Raw genomic sequence first — 20,938 nt, 5'->3', positions numbered from 1 at the left:
TTGCTGCTTTAAGGGTAGAAGTAGGAGGGTGGGACAGCAGCCCTTTTAAGAGAGGGAACACTGTGGTGTACTGAGAAATCAGGTCAAGTTTAGGTTCCTGGGATCCCTGGGACTCCCCAGGAACTTGGAGAGTGCAGGAGTCAGAGGTAGGGTGTTTGGGAAAAGGAGGGCAAGAGGGGTGTAGGGAAGATGCGCTTCCTAACATCAGAACCCATGGTGCACTGGAGGACCCGGGTTTTCTACCCCTCTGCCACCCTGACTGGATCCTGGGCACTGGCTGGGGTCTGGTCGACTCGGAGATGGGCTGGGTTGGGTGGTATCCACTCAGCTCGGCTCAACCTCAGGCCCTGAGAAGTCCAGGTGCCAGTCTCAAATTGAGCCTTTCATTGGCTTTCTCTCTGCCCTCCCCCGCCCTCCTGACCTCTGCCCCTTTTGTCGAGCTGTCTGATTGGTTGTCCCTCGTCCCCGGGGCGTCTCATTGGTGGTTCTTCCTCGCCCTGCATCCCTGCTCTTGCACTGGTCTCCATCTCCCAGCAGAAGGCGCAGCCATGAATCCGTTATTTGGCCCCAACCTCTTCCTCCTACAGCAGGAGCAGCAGGGCCTGGCGGGGCCGCTGGGTGACCCTCTGGGAAGTGACCACTTCTCTGGGGGAGGAGACGTGTCTCCGTCGCCGCTCGCCCCACCGGGCCCACCTCCCTACTCGCCGCCGGGGTCCGGCCCAGCACCCCCTGCCGCCATGGCCCTCCGCAACGACCTGGGCTCCAACATCAATGTGCTTAAGACATTGAACCTCCGCTTCCGTTGCTTCCTGGCCAAGGTGCACGAGCTGGAGCGCCGCAACCGGCTGCTGGAGAAGCAGCTGCAGCAGGCGCTGGAGGAGGGTAAGCAGGGCCGGCGGGGCCTGGCTCGCCGCGACCAGGCGGTGCAGACCGGCTTCGTCAGCCCTATCCGGCCCCTGGGGCTGCCCCTGGGCTCCCGGCCGGCCGCCGTCTGCGCCCCGTCGGCGCGGGTGCTGGGCTCGCCCGTGCGCTCTCCGGCTGGCCCCCTCGCGCCCTCCGCCTCCTGCCACTCGTCGCCCTCCACCTCTACCTCCGCTGCCTTCTCGTCGGCCCGCTTCATGCCCGGCACCATCTGGTCCTTCTCTCACGCCCGCCGGCTCGGGCCGGGACTGGAGCCCACGCTAGTGCAAGGGCCTGGCCTCTCGTGGGTGCACCCCGACGGGGTGGGCGTCCAGATCGACACTATCACCCCCGAGATCCGCGCGCTCTACAACGTACTGGCCAAAGTGAAGCGCGAGCGGGACGAGTACAAGCGGAGGTAGGGACTGAGCAGGTGGGGACAGGACCCAGTATCCTGCCACACTCAGGGCTGGGACTTGGTGCGGAAAGGGCAGCTGGGGCCCAAGAATTAGGGAAGAATAAGAGTAAAGTTCCTGCTGTGTGAGGAGGAGCTTGGAAGTGGATAGATGGAATTGGATCCTGAGAGACTGAATCCACAGAGAATGCAGAAGTCAGACTCGTGACAGGAAGGAGAATAGGAGTGGAATACTGTAGGGAACTCAGTTTACTTCTGGCTTGGCTTTCTGTCTCATCTAGGCTGCAATGTTTAGATGATGGTGTTAACTGGGGTTTTGTGAGGTGTGACAGAGACAAGGGTCTGAGAAGTTACATCTGGGGTACCACTTACCCCCATTAACCACAGCCTTCAGACAGTTTCGTGATATAAGCTCCATATACTGATCAGAAGTAAGAGGCAAAGGATACGGCTTTAAATTGGGGAGTCTAAGTGAAATTAGGAAGGAGTGGTGAAGGAAGGGCTGCCCCGTGCAGTGGGTGATCTAGCTGCTGCCCCGGACTTCCCAAAGCTATGTCCTTGGAGGCTGGGCACCCACTCTAGTTTCAAACTAGGGGCTCTGAGAACCTCAGGGCATTGCTTGGAGTAGGTAAACCAAAAAAAAAGGAAAAAGTAAAGGGAATTTCCTAGGGAAAGAGGAAGGGACTGGTGGCTGTCCTAGGGCTAGTGGAAGCTGGGGCGTCTGAAAGTGCAGAGAGCCAAGGGCAGAGGCAATGTGAACAGAGCCAGCAGAGGAGCCAGCAAGAGAAAGTTGGGAATGTGGACACACCCTATGATGAGTATAAGGCAGCTGGGGGACAGACAGCCCAGGACATTTTGAGGATGAAGATTTTCTCTTTGCAGAGAAGCCTGCAGAGTAGCACAAGGGGCCAAGTGAAGGCCTGCAACGCTAGAGTGCTGTCTATATACCAAGTGAATTCCTCCGAGGGTTAATAAACAGGCTGTTAGGACAGGAGCATGAGTACAGCATGCTCTCTGTAGACTCTGTGCAAGATGCCATGGTTGAGGAGGAAGGAGGTGACAGGTTAGAGGGAGGCTTTAGTTTGGGGGCCTTCAGATTTAACCTCTTAATTAGCTACTCTGACCCCTTGTGGGCATGCCTGGGAATTACCTTTGTAGCTCTGTGTAGCTGAGATTTGTGTCTGGTGGGGACTGGCTGAGTGTTCTGAGAAATTACTGCTGGGTCTAGGGGAGACCTTCAGGGATCTGTAACCCGGCAGAGTCTAGCAGATCACAGATTAGCAGGCTTTCTGAGGTTGACTCCTGTCCTCATGCTGGATTCCTTAGTTGTAGTCCATGTTATAGTGTTTTTGGGAGTCCCAATTATTCTAAAAGCATCATTGAGATGCCACCCAGAACCAGCCCCAGCCCCAGCCCCTGCAGGAGTTAATTAACACAGTTAGCAGTGGAACATGGACAGTTCTGGAATACATCTATAACCACAGGAACAACTGCTGTTCTCAGGGCCATTTTTTTAAAACTGAAAGCGTGTTTGTCCTTGGTCCAGCTGTCCAGGGCAGCAAAGAGTTTATTCCTTGGGGACTGGTGAGCTCATCACCCTGCAGCACGCTGCCATGCAGAGGGCCCCGCAGCTAGCGTTCTGTGGTACGTGACACTGGCAGTTCCTCATTCTTCCACCCCAGATCCCCTGCCCTCATTCTGTTCTCTTTATAGCAACACTGTAGCTTCTGTCTGTAGCCTGGAAGGCCTGGGCATAGCTTGAGAACTATACTGGGAAGGAGTTGAGGCCTCCTGGGTTCTATTTTCATTCCTTTGCCTTGTCTGACCTTGGGTGATTCTCTTTCCTGGCCACAGTTTTCTGGCCCCTGCTTCCTCATTTCACTCAAGGATACCATTTATTTGGAAGAGAAGTGGTTGGTAAATGTAGAATACATGGAAATTGCTCAAATCCTACCCATGTTAAGAGAATCTCATAAGTAAGACCAGATTTGAATAGAGGTCAAAATGAACCTATTTGTGAGAAAGTCTGGCTCGAGTGCAAATAGAATTCTAGTGAGTTTCCAGATAATTTCTTTTCAGATTTTTTTTTTTTTTACCCTGTGAGACTTTATTAATCTTAATCCTTACATAACTTCCTTACTTAAGTTACTACCTGAATTTGTTGAGTTCACTGTCAAACAGTGCTTACCGCATCAAACAGTGCTTCCTGATGCATCGTGTCCAGGGTTATTGTCCCCTTGTCAGTCTTGCTTCCTTCCTTTGGGGACTTATGGACTCCAGGGACGTGAAGGTACCACATCCCATGCCTTCATGTTGTAGAAGAAGAAAACAAGGTTAGGAAAGATAAAAGTCTTACTCAAGAAAATATATAACCTGTTGTCACTAGGCCCTTCGCTAGCCCCGACTGTCTGAATGAGAAGGCAAGAGTGAAAGGGAGAAGGACATGGGGCAGCAGGCAAGGGGCGGGCAGGGAGCCAGGAAGGCCGGGCGCTGGGCTTCACGATGAGCTAGCAGGGTGGTGGCGGGCTGGCTGCCTCCTGCCTGCCCATCCGGGAGGGGCAGCCTCAGTGATGGAGAGGAGTTATTATTAGGAATACTGCAGTGCAGATGTGAGTGAGGGACAGGAGAGTGAGGAGATGTAAGACTGGAGGGGGAGCCAGGGAAGAGCGCAGACGGGGAGGTGGGAAAGACATGGAGGGGAAGAAAGGATTGAGTCCTGTGTCTGCAGAATATGGTCTCGTGGGTCTTCATTTTCTTGCTGTCTTCTTTGCTGCTTCCTAACTGCCTTTCTTATATTGAAGTTTCTCTCTTGGTGCGGTTCCCCTCCTTTCTCAGACTGAAAGAAGCCTTTCCAGAATGTGGCAAGAAGTGATAGGCTATATGAGTGGGGTCTGAGAAGTTCTGCTCTTCCAGACGACCTTGTAGGGTCTGGTGTTGCCCCCACCACTAGCCTTCCACGGACTCCCCCGTGTGAAAAGCCCAGCCCTGGGACAGAGACACTGCCTGTGGCTGAGAGTGTCTGTTAGCCTGCTTGTGGTTTTAGGTCTGAATTCTGCATTCCAGGAGATGAGGCCTCTGGTTCTCACTGGATTCACGAGGCACTTCTTCATGCTCCTGTTTCCCTTTCCCTTTGGGTTTAGATGCTTCGAGACCTGCTTTCCACTGCTTTATGCTTCCAGGGCCAGCCCTGTCACCTCTCTCTGGCTCACTTAGTGGGGGTCTGGGTGGGCAGTTTCTGGAGCTGGTGGGATGGACTTTGAGCATCTCCTCCTGGCTCTTGAGCAACTCTGCTGACGCGGTGTGTGTCCTGCAGCTGCTTTTACAGGGTTAAATGGTACGGTACCACACGAGGCAGGGTCGCAGGCTAGAGGAGCTCTGTTCTGGTGCAGGCAGGAGGCGGGAGACCGGATCTGTGCTGCTGAAGGTGGGAGACTGGGCCGGGTGGGCCTGGTGGTCTGGTGTGGGCAGGATGTGGGGGATGAGGCCAGCCAGACAGCCGGTTGTGCTGGGACCTGAGTGGGATGGGCACTGCGAAGGACCAGGGCAGCCACAGTTGCTCTTAAATATAGTTGCTGGTGCATGGCCCGGAGGTTCCGGGAAGGCAGCTGGGGAGCTCGGCACTGGCCAGGAGGCGAGGAGCCGCCCGACAGCTGCAGCTGGCCCACCAGACATTCCTGTCCACAGCTCCTCCCCATCTAGGGAACCAGACCCAGGGCTGAGGCCTGAGCCAGACAGGTGGGAACAGGGAGCCACAGGGGCAGGGAAGGACTCTGCACCTATGTCGTCTCCCTTCTTCCCCTGTCTGCCAGGTGGGAAGAGGAGTACACGGTGCGGATGCAGCTGCAGCAGCGGGTGAATGAGCTCCAGGAGGTGAGGGTGCCCCACTGCCTGTGCTTCTCTCGGTCCTCCATGTCGCCCCTCGGTCCCGGAGCCGGCTCCTTGTCCCTCCTTATCTTGACCTTCCTCCCACACTGGTAGTGCCACTAATGGCAGGGTTTTCTCCCTGGCTGTAGGAAGCCCAGGAGGCTGACGCCTGCCAAGAGGAGCTGGCGATGAAGGTGGAGCAGTTGAAAGCTGAGCTAGTCGTCTTCAAGGGGCTCATGAGCAATGTGAGTGCAGCCACCACACCCCTCGCACTCTTCCCCCGTGGCTCATCCAGTGGGCTGCTTGCAACCAGGCAGAACAGGCCTTTCTAGTTGTGGCTTGTCGATTTCCTGTCCACTGCCCCTCCCCTCACTTTGCTATGCTTCCGTTTTTTTCCCTTGCCACCCCTTAATTCAAGAGAAAAAGAAGGAACACAGGTCCCGGTGTTGTGTTGGACAGGCAGCATGGAGGTGCTTCAGCAGTCAGATAAGAACACAGATCCTGGCTCTGAGACTTGATAGCATTGTGGCCTTGGGCAGATTCCTTAGCCGCTCTGCCTCCGTGTGTGTCCTCGTGTGGAGTGGGATGATGAGGCATGAGCTCTGCAGAATGATTATGAAAATTGTCATGTACTCAGGATGGTGCTCGCACATACTGTTATTTTTATCACACTATCTCTACTCGGGTAACTCCCAGTCATCTCTCTTTCTCTCTGGGAACATAAGTTCCAGGAGGGACCCCCGCGTGTCCTAGGCACTGGGCCACACCCTCCAGGAGCTCCCTGTCTTCCCAGGGAGCCAGCTGCATGAGCAGCCCAGTGTACGAGCCACGCGCCGTGGGGAAGGCAGCCAGGAGCAGGACACATCGTGGGGGATGAGAAGTGGCGCGTGCCAGGAAGGATGAGGAGGACCTTGTCAGGGCCTGTGGGCCCCTGTGTGGCATGCGGGGTACCTCCTCACTGTTCTGGTGTCGCCCGGACAGAACCTGACAGAGCTAGACACGAAGATCCAGGAGAAGGCCATGAAGGTGGACATGGACATCTGCCGCCGCATCGACATCACGGCCAAACTCTGCGACGTGGCACAGCAGCGCAACTGTGAGGACGTGATCCAGATGTTCCAGGTGAGGCCAGGGGCAGGCCGCCCTGTGGCCCACTCCTCCCGGTGCCTCAGGGTAGGGTTGGGGCAGGCAGAGAACCTGACGCGCTGCTGGCCTGGAGCCAGGCTCTGTCCTCCTTCTCAGGGGGACTCAACTTGGCAACTGGGGCCCTCAGTGGGACTAGCGGGGGGGCAAGGAACAGCCTCTGAAGAGAAGTTTTGAAGCTGCCTCTAACACCGTCTCTCCCCTCCCTCTCTCTGTCTGCTTCCTCTCCTCCTCTCTTCCTCTCATCTTCTCTTGCTTTCTCCACAGAAGAAACTGGTCAGTTTTGCTCTCACGCAAGCTTATTAATGTCCTGGTCCCAGTTTCTAAACTATCCAGGCCTCTGGCCGTTGGTTCTGACCTGCTGGGCTTCTCAGCACGATTTCTCCTCCCCTTTTTCGTGCCCCTGCTCTTTCCCCTCTTTTTCTTTCTCTTTTCCTCTCTGCTTCATTTCTTTCTGTCCCTTCTCCCTCTGGCTTTTCAGATCTGGATGTGTGACTCAGGTTTTCCTTTGTGAACACTGTATCCTCCCCTTTCTTGCAGCCTAAAACTTTCTTTTTTGTTCAGTCATTTCATTACAAAGACCTTTTTTTTTAAAAAAAAAAATTCGTGCACATCTTAATGTGGTCCCGACAGGCTATTTCTCCCCTTACCTCACTGCTCTGTTTTCTCTGTTTCTTCATTTTCTTCCCTCTCAGTCTGCAGCCTTGTCCCCATCTGTGTCTGCCTGCCTGTCCCTTGGTAACTCTGGTGTTTCTGTTCCTGTCATTGTAACTGTGTCTTCTCTCTCTGTCCACCCCACCCGCCTTCCCACTGGTTCCTGCTTCTCCTCCCACCCGCCCGCCCGCCCGCCCTTTCTCCTCATGCACCCGGCCTCGTCTCTCTAGTCTCTGCACTTGTCTCCCATTAAGGTCCCATCCATGGGGGGGCGGAAGCGGGAGCGCAAGGCTGCCACGGAGGAGGACACCTCCCTCTCTGAGAGTGACGGGCCCCGCCAGCCCGATGGGGATGAGGAGGAGAGCGCAGCCCTCAGCATCAACGAGGAGATGCAGCGTATGCTCAACCAGCTGTGAGTCCCACAGGCCCTCCTCAGCAGCACCCCCCTCCGAGGCCGGAGTACCCCCTGCCAGGCCCCTCTGCCAGGAGGAAGGGCCCGCCCTCCTTGACACATGGGCTCCCTGTCTCTAGGAGGGAGTATGATTTTGAGGACGACTGTGACAGCCTGACGTGGGAGGAGACTGAGGAGACCCTGCTGCTTTGGGAGGATTTCTCAGGCTATGCCATGGCAGCGCAGAGGCCCAGGGAGAGGTAACCACCCCTCCCGGCCTCAGGGCCCTTCAGCCCTGTCTCTCCAGCTGCTGCCCGGTCTCCTCCTCTCCCTCCCGGCCTCCCTCCCCACTCGTTCTCTTTCCCCTCTGTGGCCATCGTCCTCTACCTGCTTCTCCCCCCTCCTTTATCCTCTTTCTTTTCTTTCTCTGGTTTCCTTTAACCTGACTTTCTCTCTCTCTCTCCCCTCGTTGGCCCTGTGGAATGCCCCCATCCCATCCCTCCCCAATGCCGCTCCCCCAACCCTTGCTTCCCTTTCTACTCCAGCAGCAGGAAGACAGCTTGGAGAAGGTGATTAAGGATACGGAGTCTCTGTTCAAAACCCGAGAGAAAGAATATCAGGAAACCATTGACCAGATAGAGGTAAGGGTATGAGTGGAAGCCAAGGAGCACAGGTTCCCAGTGGGTCGCGCGCTTAGTTACTGGTGACACCAGGCCTCCCCTTTACTTTGAGGGGGGGAGTGATTGCCCAGCTGTTGTACCTCTGGTGGATTCTTAAGATCTCAGGCTCTGGAAGGAGGCAGACAGGTGAGAGTTCAATTCTCAGCTCTGTCACTTAATAACTGCTGCTCTAACTTTCAATGAGCTTATTCTCGGTGAGTTTGTGTCCTTATTTGTAAAATGAAGATCTTAGTAATACCTTTCTCACAGGGTTGTTTGAAGATCGAACGAAATAATGCACTTGTAGAACTTGGTCTCATAATAAGCATGCCATATGATAGTTGTTTTTATTATTATTACTACTACTACTATTACTACTACTACTACTACTACGACTACTACTACTACTACTACTACATCATCAGTGCTATAGCGGAGTGCCCTCAGAGGTGGACTTGAACTTTGCTACTTCCTTTAGCTCAGCCTTTGAAGAAATGGAAGAATTTCCATTCTTATTCTTTAGTCTTGAGGAACTTTAGTCTAGAGATGGTAAGTGGAGCTGGTGCTTCAATTTAAACTCTAGACCTTTCGGGGCTTTAGGAAGGATTTGTGGCACCCTGAATGGAGGGAACTCGGGGGGAGGTTTGTAGGTGATTGCTGTGAGCCCTTCTGCCCACGTGGGGGATCCTTCTGAGCACCCTGACTCAGGGATGGGGCAGATGGACTGCTGCCACCTGTCCTCAAGCCCACGTGGCATATTTATACTCCTACTGCTCTCCCATGCTAAATGGTCATGCTACTCTAAGCAAAGCCTGCTTTTTGTTTTTTGCCCAGGTAGACAAATGCTAAGTTTTAAAGGCACAACCAGATTCATAATACTAGCTGAAGAGATGGGGAGAGGACTGATCTCCACTTTCCCATTTACACCTATCTTGCTGCCTCCTTCCTCCTTACCTGGTGATTCATCTGGGGTGCCCAGGTCTCTTTATCTTTGATATCGCGGTCAGTGAGATGGAGGCAGGAACCATGTGCCATTACTGAATGGTCAAGCCGAGGCCCAGGGTGGATGGTGGGAGGGAATTCTTGTTCTCCGCCTCTTTTCCTCTCTCCATGTGTTCCCGGCCTTACCCCACCCCACCCCTGCTCACCCAGTGAGTCTGGGGTTTCTCTGTGGGTCACTGTGGATATCTCCTAATATGCACTCATCTCCTTACCTCAGTCCTGCTTTAAATGTGTGAATTAAGGGGGACATATATATATGTAGAGACGACTGGTGGCAGTCCTAGCCTTGTATTTTGATACAATGTATATGGTTCATTTTCTTCCTTCTTGTCTCACTGAGTGATTGCCTCTCACTCACCCCCCTCCACTCGGACTCTCGTGAGGTGGAGAAGTTGGGGCACAGGTGGCAGCTTGTCTGAACAAGGGCTGGTGGCATCAGATTTTCTTTCTAGATTGAACAGTCAGCACATCCTGCTGCTCTGGCTCGCTGCCGTAGGACCCCAGCCGGAATTCCAGCTCTGGAACCAAGGCTGCTGTTCGAGCTTACCCACCCAGGCCGTCCTCTCGTCCCACCTGTCACTGTCCTGACCATCTCTTTGGTCTGGCCCTGCGACCCACTTACTTCTTCGAGTTTCCATCCTCTGTCTGTCCAGTTCAGATTAGTTATGGGTGGCTACCTCAGTCCAGTTCACATTATTCACAGCTAGTTTCCTACCCTTTGTCTTTGCTCTCAGGCAGTCAAGCAAGCACCTCCAAGCCATTTCATTCTGCCTCCTCTTCTGGCCCCACCTTTTGTACCCAAAACAAAGAGAGGTAGCAGATTGTCTGTGGCCCAGATCTTTTACCGCCTCTGCACTGCCTCTCAGCTCTGCCTCAAAGCCTGAGGTGCAAAATGGGGCTCTGGGAGGGAGGCCATATTTCCTTGACTCCAAGCCCCACATTTTTTCACATGTAACATTTCTTAAATCGGGATACATCTCATACCCAGTAGGACCATTCAGTGTGGCATGCGGTCTTTCTTTTATTCTCTGAAATGAGTTACAAATGACAAAATAAAATAATAAGGAGAAAACAGATGGTGAGAGAATTGAGCCCCTTTCAACAGGGTGTCTTTCGTTATGCCATGAGTCTTGTAGATACTTCACAAAGTTAATTCGTTTCCCATCCAAGTGCTTAGCATACACACGTGGAGATGAGTAAGGCCCATGGCCATCTCTTCCAGGAGCTCCCGATTTAGTGAGGGACATGCACTGGATGCAGGGGGGGATGCGGGATGAGCCAGGCCATGCAGGAACCCCGGGGAGGCAGCAAGGCTGTCCGCAGAGAGCGCCCTGTGCTTTCAGAGAAGTCCATCCTCTCCCTCCTGCTCACATGAACATTCCTTTCTTCGTTGCTGTTACCAGTCTGTTGAAAAAAACTGTAGGCCTAGGCAGATAACCATTGCATTCCTCTGTTGGCAAAGATTGTCAGGAAAACTAAAACGAACGATAGTGTGTTGCGTGCCTTCTGCCTTGATCTTATATACTTTTAAATCTGAGCCCTCAGCCATGGCTGCCTAGGTCCCCTGCCCAGTGGTGGTCTTGGCATGTTTGCCACCTAGGGGTTGGGAGCAGGGGCACTGCTGACCTGATGGCCTTGCCCTGCCCCTGCCACAGCTGGAACTGGCCACGGCCAAGAATGACATGAACCGGCACCTGCACGAGTACATGGAGATGTGCAGCATGAAACGGGGCTTGGATGTGCAGATGGAGACCTGCCGCCGGCTCATCACTCAGTCTGGAGACCGGTAAGGGCCTCCCCCGAGTGTGGGGCGCTGCCTGTCTTCCTCTGTGCCTCCCTCCAAGGGTACATGCAGGGAGAGGGTAGCGGACCAGAGCTCCTTGGCGGGCAGATCCTGAAGACACTCCGCAGTGACTCTGGCTGTGGGGCTCTTGTTGGAGGTTACCTGGTATGCGTGGCCCAGCCCAACAGCATTTTCTCCCTTGGCAGTTAGATGTCCGTCAATGGCTGGGCAGCTGAAACCTCCCAGTGCTACCAACTCTGGTGGTTCTCCTGGTTAGAGGCAGCTAAAAACTGACAAGGAACCAAAGGGGTGTGGGGGCAAATTTTTATTTAAAGTCAGGGCCATGATTCATGCATTTGATCATGTAAGTTACACCTCAGCAAAAAAGTAAATGAAAAAAAAGCCACCAAAATACTACAGACCCACAGCTGATGCCATTGAGTCACTGTACTTGGCCTTAGGCAACATCTATCATACTTAAGAGAGTTCAGATATTTCTGAACTCTGAGCCTCCCAAAGTCCCCAAGATAAAGATGGGACCATCACTCCCATCCGGGTGGGGTAAGGAAGGTTTTCTCCTCTCCCTGTTCCTTCACCCAGCACCCACCCTTACCCCGTGGTCCTGCCCTTGCCTGAGATGTCATTCGCCTGCTAGCCAGAGAATAAGGCCAAGGGAGAAAGGAATGCCAGCTTCAGCAGCTCTCCTGCCTGCCCCAAGGTGACAGCTTGTGTTTTTTTCTAGAAAGTCTCCTGCTTTCACTGCGGTCCCACTTAGTGAGCCACCACCACCGCCAAGCGAGACTGAGGACTCCGATCGTGATGTCTCATCTGATAGCTCCATGAGATAGGGACCTGCCTTGGGCTTCTGTGGGGACCCACCCTTATGGGAATGCACCTCAGAAGGGAAGCTTCATTTGTCCTGCTGTACCAAGTCTGACCCCTGGGGACAGGGCCTCTTCCTCCCTCGGGCGCCCTCCCTTGGTCCTTGGCCTCTCCAGGGTTCTAGGGTATCTGAAGCGAAGCTTGGCCTGCCCTTCCTGGGCGACTCCCACCACAGCTGGGGCTCTCTTGCCTCCATGCGTGGGTGTCAGCTACTCTCCATCTTATAAATGCTGCCAGCACAATTGTGGCCCCGTAACTTGTCTACTGAGTAACGAATGTGATTGTCAGATCCTCCTTCCACTCCTGTGACCTAGAGTCAGCCAGCTCATGTCTGTGACTCTGTACTGGTGCCAACTGGCCCAGGCACAGGTATGACATGGGTTAGTTCTGTGGCTTACACAGCAGATGCAGTGGGAGAGCTTTCCCTCCATGTTGTAGGCGGAGGGAAACGGGACTGGGCAGGGTGCTGTCCTCCCTCCGCTGAGTGCTCCAGTCACCTGCCTGTGGACAGCAGTGATGTGGCTGTGATCCCTCCCTTGTGGAAGTGCCATGCGTCGAAGGGGCCTCAGTGCCCCTAGTCTTGGAGGCTTCTGGGTCTGACTCAGTGCAGCATCGTGGAGACAGGAGCACTTGCTTATCCCGTCACTGCTGAGTGACACAGAAAAGTGAAGCTACTTGTGTGTGCACGTGGGTGCGTTCGTATTACATATCAACTGAAGGTGTGCCTCATCTGTGTCATACACTGAGACCAACAGGCTAAGATGTCCCAAACTTGTAAAACCTTGGGAGAAATTGGGGAGATGTGATTGAGACCTCAGCATAACTGCCTGGAGGAGGCTGTGCTGAGCTGACATTTGAATGGAATCTTTATTAAGAATGAAACTGGCAAGTATTTATTGAACACTTGTGTCACTGTTTCAAGCACTGTGTTGGTAGCTACACAATCCTCTCCATGAGGCATGTAGTAGTTTTCACCTCCATTTTATAAACATCGGGTAAAAAGTGAGGAATGGGGAAATTAGAAGGAACCTGCTTTCAGAGCCTCAAGTGGCAGAACCTTTAAGCCTCAACCCACCGAGTAAGCACCAAGGTTGTGCTACCCACTGAGCTCATATGCCTTACCCAACACTGAAACCACAGGTGGGCCTGACCCTCATTTCCCAGGTTTACTATATAGTGCTTACTATGTGTTGAGTGAGGTTCTAAGTGCTTATACAGCTGACCCAACCTGGGGCTGGAGTATGGTGAGAAAAAGGCCCTGTCCTCTGAAGTGGCCATGCTGGAGGCCTTGGAGGGGAAACCACCACAGCTGTTCACAGGCCTGGTCCCTGGGCATACACCTTTGTAAGGGACGCTTTCAGTTACGCTAGCTCTAAATCTGCCGTCAAGGTTATGCATGGTTGGGGTAAGCAAACACCTTTGCTACTCTTGACAAGAGCTGTTTCACCTTGGTTTTGGCCCAGCTTCCCTCCCCTTCATCCTAGACCCTGGAATAAGTTAAAGCAACGAGTTGGCTGGGTACAGTGAACTTTATTGATGGTGTACGACAAGGTAGGGCTCCCTAAGCCCCTCCCCTTCTTCAGGGGGTCTGGGATGGAAACTGGAGGTCAGGAGATTCTCGCTCAGTATGCTGGGGGATTGATTTGAGGCAAGGACTCCCCAGGAGCTGAGGGCCTCTTCCTCTCACTGGGGTTGGTGGTCCAGGGGGCTCTTACTCCTTGGAGGCCATGTGGACCATAAGATCCACCACCCTGTTGCTGTAGCCAAATTCATTGTCATACCTGAAAAGACATGAGTAGTTAAGGGCTGTTTTTCTGAGCCAGCCACCAGAGGGCGCCATGCCCCACAAGCGGTTTTTTAAATATTGCTCCAACCCCAGTCACATACCAGGAAATGAGCTTGACAAAGTGGTCATTGAGGGCAATGCCAGCCCCAGCATCGAAGGTGGAAGAGTGTGTATCACTGTTAAAGTCACAGGAAACAACCTGGGGAAAGGATAAGGCCAAGTATGGGAATCCAGTCTTGCCCAGGAGGGCCGTGTGGATACCAAGCTCCCTGTCCAATCAGTACCTGGTCTTCAGTATAGCCCAGGATGCCCTTGAGGGGACCCTCCGACGCCTGCTTCACCACTTTCTTGATGTCATCGTATTTGGCCTAAACAAGGTAAAATCGACATGGTTATTCAAATTCCTATCTTGCCACCATTATACCAGACACAAGCCCCCAGCCCACCAAAGCTGTTCCAACCCATACTTACGGCTTTCTCCAGGCGGCAGGTCAGATCCACAACTGACACGTTGGGGGTAGGGACACGGAAGGCCATGCCAGTAAGCTTCCTGTACACAGAGAAGTGGGTTCAGTACCAGCTCCTGGTTCTGCAGCTCCCCAGGGTAGAAAAGCAGCAAAAAGCCTCACCCATTCAGCTCAGGGATGACCTTGCCCACAGCCTTGGCAGCGCCAGTAGAAGCAGGGATGATGTTCTGGGCAGCCCCTCGGCCATCACGCCACAGCTTCCCAGAGGGGCCGTCCACGGTCTTCTGGGTGGCAGTGATGGCGTGGACTGTGGTCTGGAAACATGGAAAAGGGAGTGAAGGCCAAACAGAGTGCTCCTCACCTGCCCTTCAACCTCCCTCCTCACCTTTGGGAGAAATTAAGGGATAAAGTGACTTGAAAAAAAAGAGCCAACCCCAAGGAACCCAAATACTCCATGGCCCCCACAGCCCAGGGCTGTGTTCTAGGAAGGAGAAGGAGCCAATTCTGGGTGAGAAACGAATGTGTTCTGGTCACTTTCCCCATCATTCTTACCATGAGTCCTTCCACAATGCCAAAGTTGTCATGGATGACCTTGGCCAGGGGGGCCAAGCAGTTGGTGGTGCAGGAGGCATTACTGAAAAGAGAGAGGCAAGTCAAGGGCAAGTAAGTCTCTCTTGTAACACACAGTGGTATATCTGGCCGCTCCTCTCTGCCATGCTCACCTGACAATCTTGAGGGAGTTGTCATACTTCTCATGGTTCACACCCATCACAAACATGGGGGCATCCGCAGAAGGAGCAGAAATGATGACCCGCTTGGCTCCACCCTTCAAGTGAGCCTGCAAAGCAAAGGAGTCATAGACCCAGGCTCTACCTTTCCGGTCTAAGGCAGCTCCCCCCAGTCTTCTTGCTATACCAAATCCCAGGGTCAACTACCTTCATCTGTAGCCCCCTACCACTTACCCCAGCCTTCTCCAAGGTAGTGAAGACACCAGTGGACTCCACAACATATTCAGCACCAGCATCACCCCATTTGATGTTGGTGGGATCTCGCCTACAAGACAAGACAAAGTTCAGGAACATGAGGTACCATGTGCCTAAGGCAGCCATCCCATCCTAGCACCTCCCTTGAAGCAGAATTCTTCCTATTCTGTCTTCCACACTTACTCCTGGAAGATGGTGATGGGCTTTCCATTGATGACAAGCTTCCCATTCTCAGCCTTGACTGTGCCTTTGAACTTGCCATGGGTGGAATCATACTGGAACATGTAGACCTGGAGGGACAAGTGAGGCCATCAAAGGGCTGCACATCAGCCAGCCTCTGCTCACACCAGCCGTATAGGCAACTCACCATGTAGTTGAGGTCAATGAAGGGGTCATTGATGGCGACAATATCCACTTTGCCAGAGTTAAAAGCAGCCCTGGTGACCAGGCGCCCAATACGGCCAAATCTGAGGGAGAGGAGGTGAGAAGGAAGGGGCTGAGGATTCTCTTGGGGGTGAAAGCAGCTCGTGGCCCACTCATCTTCTTTCAGGGGGAAGATGTAACTTCTCTGCCACCAGAAAGTCCCAAAATGTCTAATTTTAATCTTTCAGCTACCCTAGCTTTATAGCATGGCCCCAAGGCACAGGCTCCTATCGCTGCCCAAGTGATTAGGCTCAAAGACTTGTCCAACTCCTTACTCATCTATAATTTTTCCAATAGTGACAAGGCAGGGCACTGCTACTGCCACCCACAGCCTGGTCACATGCCTAGCACATAGCATTCATCACCCCTACTCTCTGTGCCCTCTGCATGCTTGCTCCTGTCTGGCCCAGCTTCAGGCTACACCCTCTAAGGAGCAAAGGCATGTATACTCAGCATGTCCAAGCTCAAAGGGCAAGAGTAAAGGTTGGAAGTCAACGGGAGGAGTCAAGCCCACTCCAAATCTTTCTTACAAAAGAGAAGGCAATGAGGAAATGAGCCATTTCTCAACCCCTTAATCTCAGGGTTCTAACTGCTAAGTAAGCTACCTGTCCTTAGCTCTCTTCCAAAAATCAGATGGAGCAACAGATGTGTATGTGGGGAAGGAGGTGGGAGAGCAGAAGCCAGGTCCCCAATTGCAAGAAAGGTCAGGTGCTATATTTAACCCCAGATTAGGGTAAAGTTGGGATCTGATTTCTGGAAGATGGACTGGGGAGAAGGGCAGAGTTCCTAAGGCTTCCAGACACCTAATACTCCCAGTGACCTTTACAGCCTGGCCTTTAGGGTTGGGTCAGCTATAGGCACGGGTGGAAAAGCAAGGTGCTTGCAGCGGAGTCTGTGTGGAGAGGGCCGGCTACTACAGGAGCCATTTTATGGTGGAAAATTTCTAACCACCATGACTCAGCTTCCCCCGCATACCACACCTCCCAGGAAAAAGAAAAAAAAAAGAAAAAAAAGAAAAGGAAAAAAAAAAAACAAACAAAAACCATGAGCGGACCCCCATAAAGCCACATTTGGGATTCATCAGAGAATCAGCCAGGAAAAGCATCCTCCTCAGGGGAAATCTGGGTGGCGAGGAAGGATGGTCTAGGGTGATATGGTCCAAGCTCTGAGGTCCAGCTCTTTGGAAAGCAGCACGGTAAAGCCTCGCCTCACCACGTTTACGGGATAAAGGTGACTCCAACACACTGAGGCAGGAGGAGGGTTAGTCATAGGAAAGGAAGGAGGAAGACAGGAGAGCTAAGGGAGGTTTCCTAACGGCGGTTCATTCATTTCCTTCCCAGTTGCAACATGGCGGCTGGGTTACGCAAAGGAGCCCTCCCAGCGGCGTGTGCGCACAGCTGTGCCTCCAGCATCCCCCGTCTGTGCGGCCAGGTGGGGGCGAAGGAGGCTGGGAGGAGGGGGCTCCTCCCCAGCACGTGACCCCGAAGAGCGCGAAAGGAAAGAAAGAAGCCCCAGCTAAGGGACCAAGGGGATGGGTCCAAAGCCAGAATTGGGTACTCTCCAGCTAATCTGCGGCGGGTGGAGGGGAGGGCTCTGGGCGACAAGTCTCCGCAGGGGCGGAGTTACAGGAGGCGCAAAAACTGGGTGTAGGGGACACAAGGCCCCGAGGCTGGAGCCTGAGCCTTAGCTCTGACCTTGAGATCTCCTTGTGAGGGTATGACCATCCCCCCACGTCCCTCCAGTGCCAGCCAAGGTTCCAGCATGGCAAGACCGCAATTAGGGGGTAGCCACCCCACTTCTAACTTACCCGTTCACTCCAACCTTCACCATCGTGTCTCAGGGTCGCGGCTGCGGGAGAGGAGGGTGAGCATCAGAGTGCGGGGCGCATGCAGCGGGAGTGCGGCCCTCTCCCTCCCTCCCCTCCCCCGGCCACCATCCCTTCCCTGCGCCTCCGCACGTCCCCTCGCGCCCCTGCACTGCGGCGCCAGCCTGCCAGGCCAACCTTACACCGCGGCCGCGTCCCCGGCTCTGCATAACGTCCCCGTGTCCTTAGCGGCACCTGCCTGCTTTTTTACCTGGCACTGCGCAGGAGGACGCGGCTGTCTGTAGAACGGGAGGAGCAGAGAGCGCTGGGGGAGGCTGCGCTCGCAATTTATAGAAACGGGGCGCGGCGGGGGCGTGGGTGACGCGACCAGCCTCCCGCCAGCCTGTGGAGTCCCAGCCCAAGGGCGCGGAGGCCTGAGCTACGTGCGCCCGTAAAACCGCGAGTAGCCGGGCCTCTCTTTTTTTGGACCCTCCTGGTTCTTTGAACGTGCACGCCCCGTGCGTGTGGACTAGGGACTGGGAAGGGGAGGGGACAGAGCGGCCCTGGGGAGGAGGTGGTCGGTGAAGGGGCAGAGGACGTGCCTTTGGGCATGTTGGAGACGGTGGATTCGAGGACAGGGGCCCTGGTGAGGTCATCCAGGAGCCAGGAGCGTTCATGCTGCGGCACGGATGAAAAGGGAACCCTGGGAGCTGGTGGGATGGGGAATTGGAACCTGAGCTTAGGTCGGATGGGGGCTGCACGTTGCCACTCCATCCCCTTTCTTTCAAGGCTATGGGGCAGGAAGGCTGAGGAAATTCTCGAGGCTCTTCGGTAGTGACAGGAACAGCAGAAGGAAAGGACGGGGAGGGGCCTCCTGTGGGGCCCTTCTCAGCCCCCCTTCCTCCTCCCTGTCCCCTGGCTGCGGGCCTCTCTGGGCTGGGGGCCTGGGCCGGGCACCGGGCAGTGGGGCCTGGATGGGTAGGAGGTTGAGGGGGAGGTTTCTGCGCTGAAGGTCACGCTGTCCTGCGCTCGGGCAGCCTGCAGACCTGATAATTGGGGTAGACAAACTGGGCCCTATGTGCACCAGGGGCTGTCCCCGCAGGCCTGGCTAGGGCCCCAGAGGGAGGATGGGATCACTGCTGGGGGCCTGCTACAAAGTTGCTCCTGGGAAACGTGACAGCTGTACCACCCAGGCTGGGAGACAATGTCCCTTTCACCTCCAGCCCAGGGCGGAGAACAGGACGTGAGGGCGGAAGTCCCTCCCCATCCTGGGACGTGCTGGCCAGCCCGGGAGCCAGGGACTCCCATTCACGGCCTGAGACCAGGCCATGTTGGGGGCAGGGTGAGGAGTCCAGAAGAGGGAAGAGATTGGGAGGTCTTGGGCACAAGGTGGGAACAGGCCCCCAGCCCCTTCTCACAGAGAGACAGAGGAAGGGATCCATTTCCCTCCCAGGGGTCAGAAGCCCCAGCTGTGCCAGGTTTGGGAGCTGAAGATGGAGGGAGGGCTGGTTCTGAGCACTTGAAAGGAACTAGGGCTTAGAAGGGGGTGTGTGTGAAATGGCCCTTCAGCAGGTGCAGGGGCATGGGGATCTGGGGCCTCTGTTGGCCCAGCGTAACCTGAAACCAGCCCCCTTTTCTAGTTGAAAAGCCTGTGCCTAAGTTTGGTTGGTGATAACCTTTGCTTAGAAGGCAGAGAGCACACTGTCCTGCACCCCAACTCCAACCCCAGTCCCTTCCCTTTCTGGGATTGCCCTCCCTTGGGGCCCCAAGCCAAGGCTGTGTCTGTGTCCGGCAGCCATCTGCATGGTTGGTGCCCAGGCTTTTCACAAATAGCAAGAGCAGGGCCAGAGGGCACGTAATGGTGACAGGAGGCGGGAAGCCCCATGCTGCAGAGTGGGCTGGGGAAATGTAGGAGAGAGAACAGCTGCTACTGTCCGTTCCTGCCTGGCCTCCTTAAGGACCATTAACCCTTTTCCTGACAAAAGCCTCTCCATGCTTCTGCACTACCCAAAGTGTGTCTGAGGCTTCTCAACTTCCCCTTTGCCTCATGCTTGTCATTTTTCGTTACTGTCCTGTCAAAAAAAAAAAAAAAAAAGGGTGGGAGACAGTTCCGGGGGTAGAACGCGACTGTGAGGTCTTCGTTTCCTGACATACACTGACAGAATTTTTTGATCCTGACTCCTTACCCCTGCCCAGGTGTAGGGTGTAGGAGGTTTGGGTCGTGGGAGCAGCTTCCGGGGTACCCCAGGCTGAGGCAGACCACTGCCACACTCCCCTTGGGACGGGTATGGGAATCTGCACTCCATGTCGTCGTGTGGACCCAGGTCTAAGTCCTAGAGAGCAGCCACTCTCCGCGACAAGGGGGCAGCTTCCCGGGGGGCCAGTTCGAGTCGCCATCATCTGACAGCTACCCCGGCTCCTACTCCAGGTCCCCCACGAGGTCCCAGCAGCAATTTGGCTACTCCCCAGGGCAGCAGCAGACCCAATCCCAAGGGTTCTCCAAGGACATCTGCATGTTTTGAATCAGGGCGTGGCAGAGAAAAAAGAACGTCTAATGAGCTGGAAAAGTTATTTCAAGCCTTCAATGCTTGAAGACCCTAGGGCTGGCCTAGAACCAGTATCTGTAGTGGATATAAGCCAATGATACAGCAAAATTCAAACATTCAAACAGGCAAAAGAGGAAGATACTTTTGTTAACATTTCTGGAATTCAACTGGAAGCTTCATGTGGAACATCTTGGACAAAACTTTGACTTGTGTCATTACGTTAAAACCTAACATGGTGACTTGGAATAATTAGTTGGGTCTTCCTGGTATTTTTCATCTTATCAAATATTGTTGGTATTAGAGAAGACATATGGTGGGGTAATTTACAATATTTAGTTCTGGAAGTGCCTACCACATTTTAGAAGATTTACAGTTTCCAAATGTTTAATATTCTTGGTTATATAATGGACATTTGTCTTTTAATGTTTTTCCATTGTCTTAAAATAAAACATTTTGTCTAAAAAAAAAGGGGGGGAGTTCAGTGCCCAGGGAGCACTACTGACAGCCTGCTGTTGTCATGACAGCAAAGATACCAGTGTCGTCATGACAGCAGGCTCACTGCCTCTTGGTCCAGGTGACTCAGCAGAGGCTTGGGGAGCTGAAGCGGGCTTCAGGTGACAGCCCACTAGCAGCGCCTATGCCTGAAGGGCTAGACTTCCTGAGGCTGTGTGACATGGTGAGGTGTCCCTGATACACAGTTTCTGGAGACATTGTCTAGAACTAGAGGGGATCGTGTCCTGACCTCCCATCTGCCAGGCCACGTCAGTCACCTATCTTTAGAGATGGGATTAGGGAACATAAGTTGGTTTGGGGCTAGGACACAGGAAACCAGCCCTTGGTCTAAAGCAGGGATTTTCAACCTCAGTGCTGTTGATTGACAGTGAATAATTATTTGTTGTGGGGTCTGTCCTGTGCATTGTGAGGTATTTAGCAACATCCCTGGCCTGTACCCACTAGATGCTGGTAGCACCCCGCCCCTCTAGGTTGTGACAACCATAAGTACACATTGTCAAATGCCCACCAGAGGGCATATTTGGAGGCTAGACATATTTGGAGGCACATATTTGGAGGCTAGACATTGCGTAATTCTCCGGCGGAGCAATCCTGTCACTTTTGCAGGGTGGAGAGGTTGAGAAGGGAAAGATGAAGCACTGAGGAGCATTAAGTTGTCAGTTCTTGAGATGGGCCCCAGGACTCCCAGGCTTGTCCTCTCTGGATGATAACCCTCTATCTGCT

The 20,938-nt window shown here is 53.8% G+C and overlaps 2 protein-coding genes and 1 pseudogene across 2 annotated transcripts; 2 read left to right on the top strand and 1 right to left on the bottom strand.

The window, feature by feature from the left end:
* Positions 1-30: 30 nt before the first annotated feature.
* IFFO1 (intermediate filament family orphan 1) lies at positions 31-12,594 on the top strand. Its single transcript, XM_039874143.1, is given in 11 exon segments — positions 31-1,318; positions 5,125-5,185; positions 5,329-5,424; positions 6,161-6,301; positions 6,590-6,598; positions 7,231-7,388; positions 7,508-7,605; positions 7,608-7,627; positions 7,913-8,008; positions 10,684-10,814; positions 11,554-12,594. Coding segments are annotated over 11 exon segments (1,935 nt in total). The 5' UTR covers positions 31-299; the 3' UTR covers positions 11,660-12,594.
* Positions 12,595-13,203: 609 nt separating this feature from the next.
* GAPDH (glyceraldehyde-3-phosphate dehydrogenase) lies at positions 13,204-17,545 on the bottom strand. The gene is made up of 12 exons (XM_039874164.1): positions 17,428-17,545; positions 17,160-17,200; positions 15,297-15,396; positions 15,113-15,219; positions 14,909-14,999; positions 14,669-14,784; positions 14,499-14,580; positions 14,109-14,260; positions 13,951-14,029; positions 13,764-13,847; positions 13,581-13,678; positions 13,204-13,474 (listed from the first exon to the last, which is right to left on the bottom strand). The coding sequence occupies exons 2-12, from the start codon at positions 17,180-17,182 to the stop codon at positions 13,405-13,407; spliced, it is 1,002 nt and encodes a 333-aa protein (XP_039730098.1). The 5' UTR covers positions 17,183-17,200; positions 17,428-17,545; the 3' UTR covers positions 13,204-13,404.
* Positions 17,546-17,766: 221 nt separating this feature from the next.
* LOC120611733 (M-phase-specific PLK1-interacting protein-like) lies at positions 17,767-19,954 on the top strand (annotated as a pseudogene).
* Positions 19,955-20,938: the final 984 nt, after the last annotated feature.

This window comes from Pteropus medius, unplaced genomic scaffold, assembly GCF_902729225.1.
Source record: "Pteropus medius unplaced genomic scaffold, Ma_sr-lr_union100, whole genome shotgun sequence".
NCBI lineage: Eukaryota > Metazoa > Chordata > Mammalia > Chiroptera > Pteropodidae > Pteropus > Pteropus medius.
This window is presented reverse-complemented; position numbering and strand designations above follow the sequence as displayed.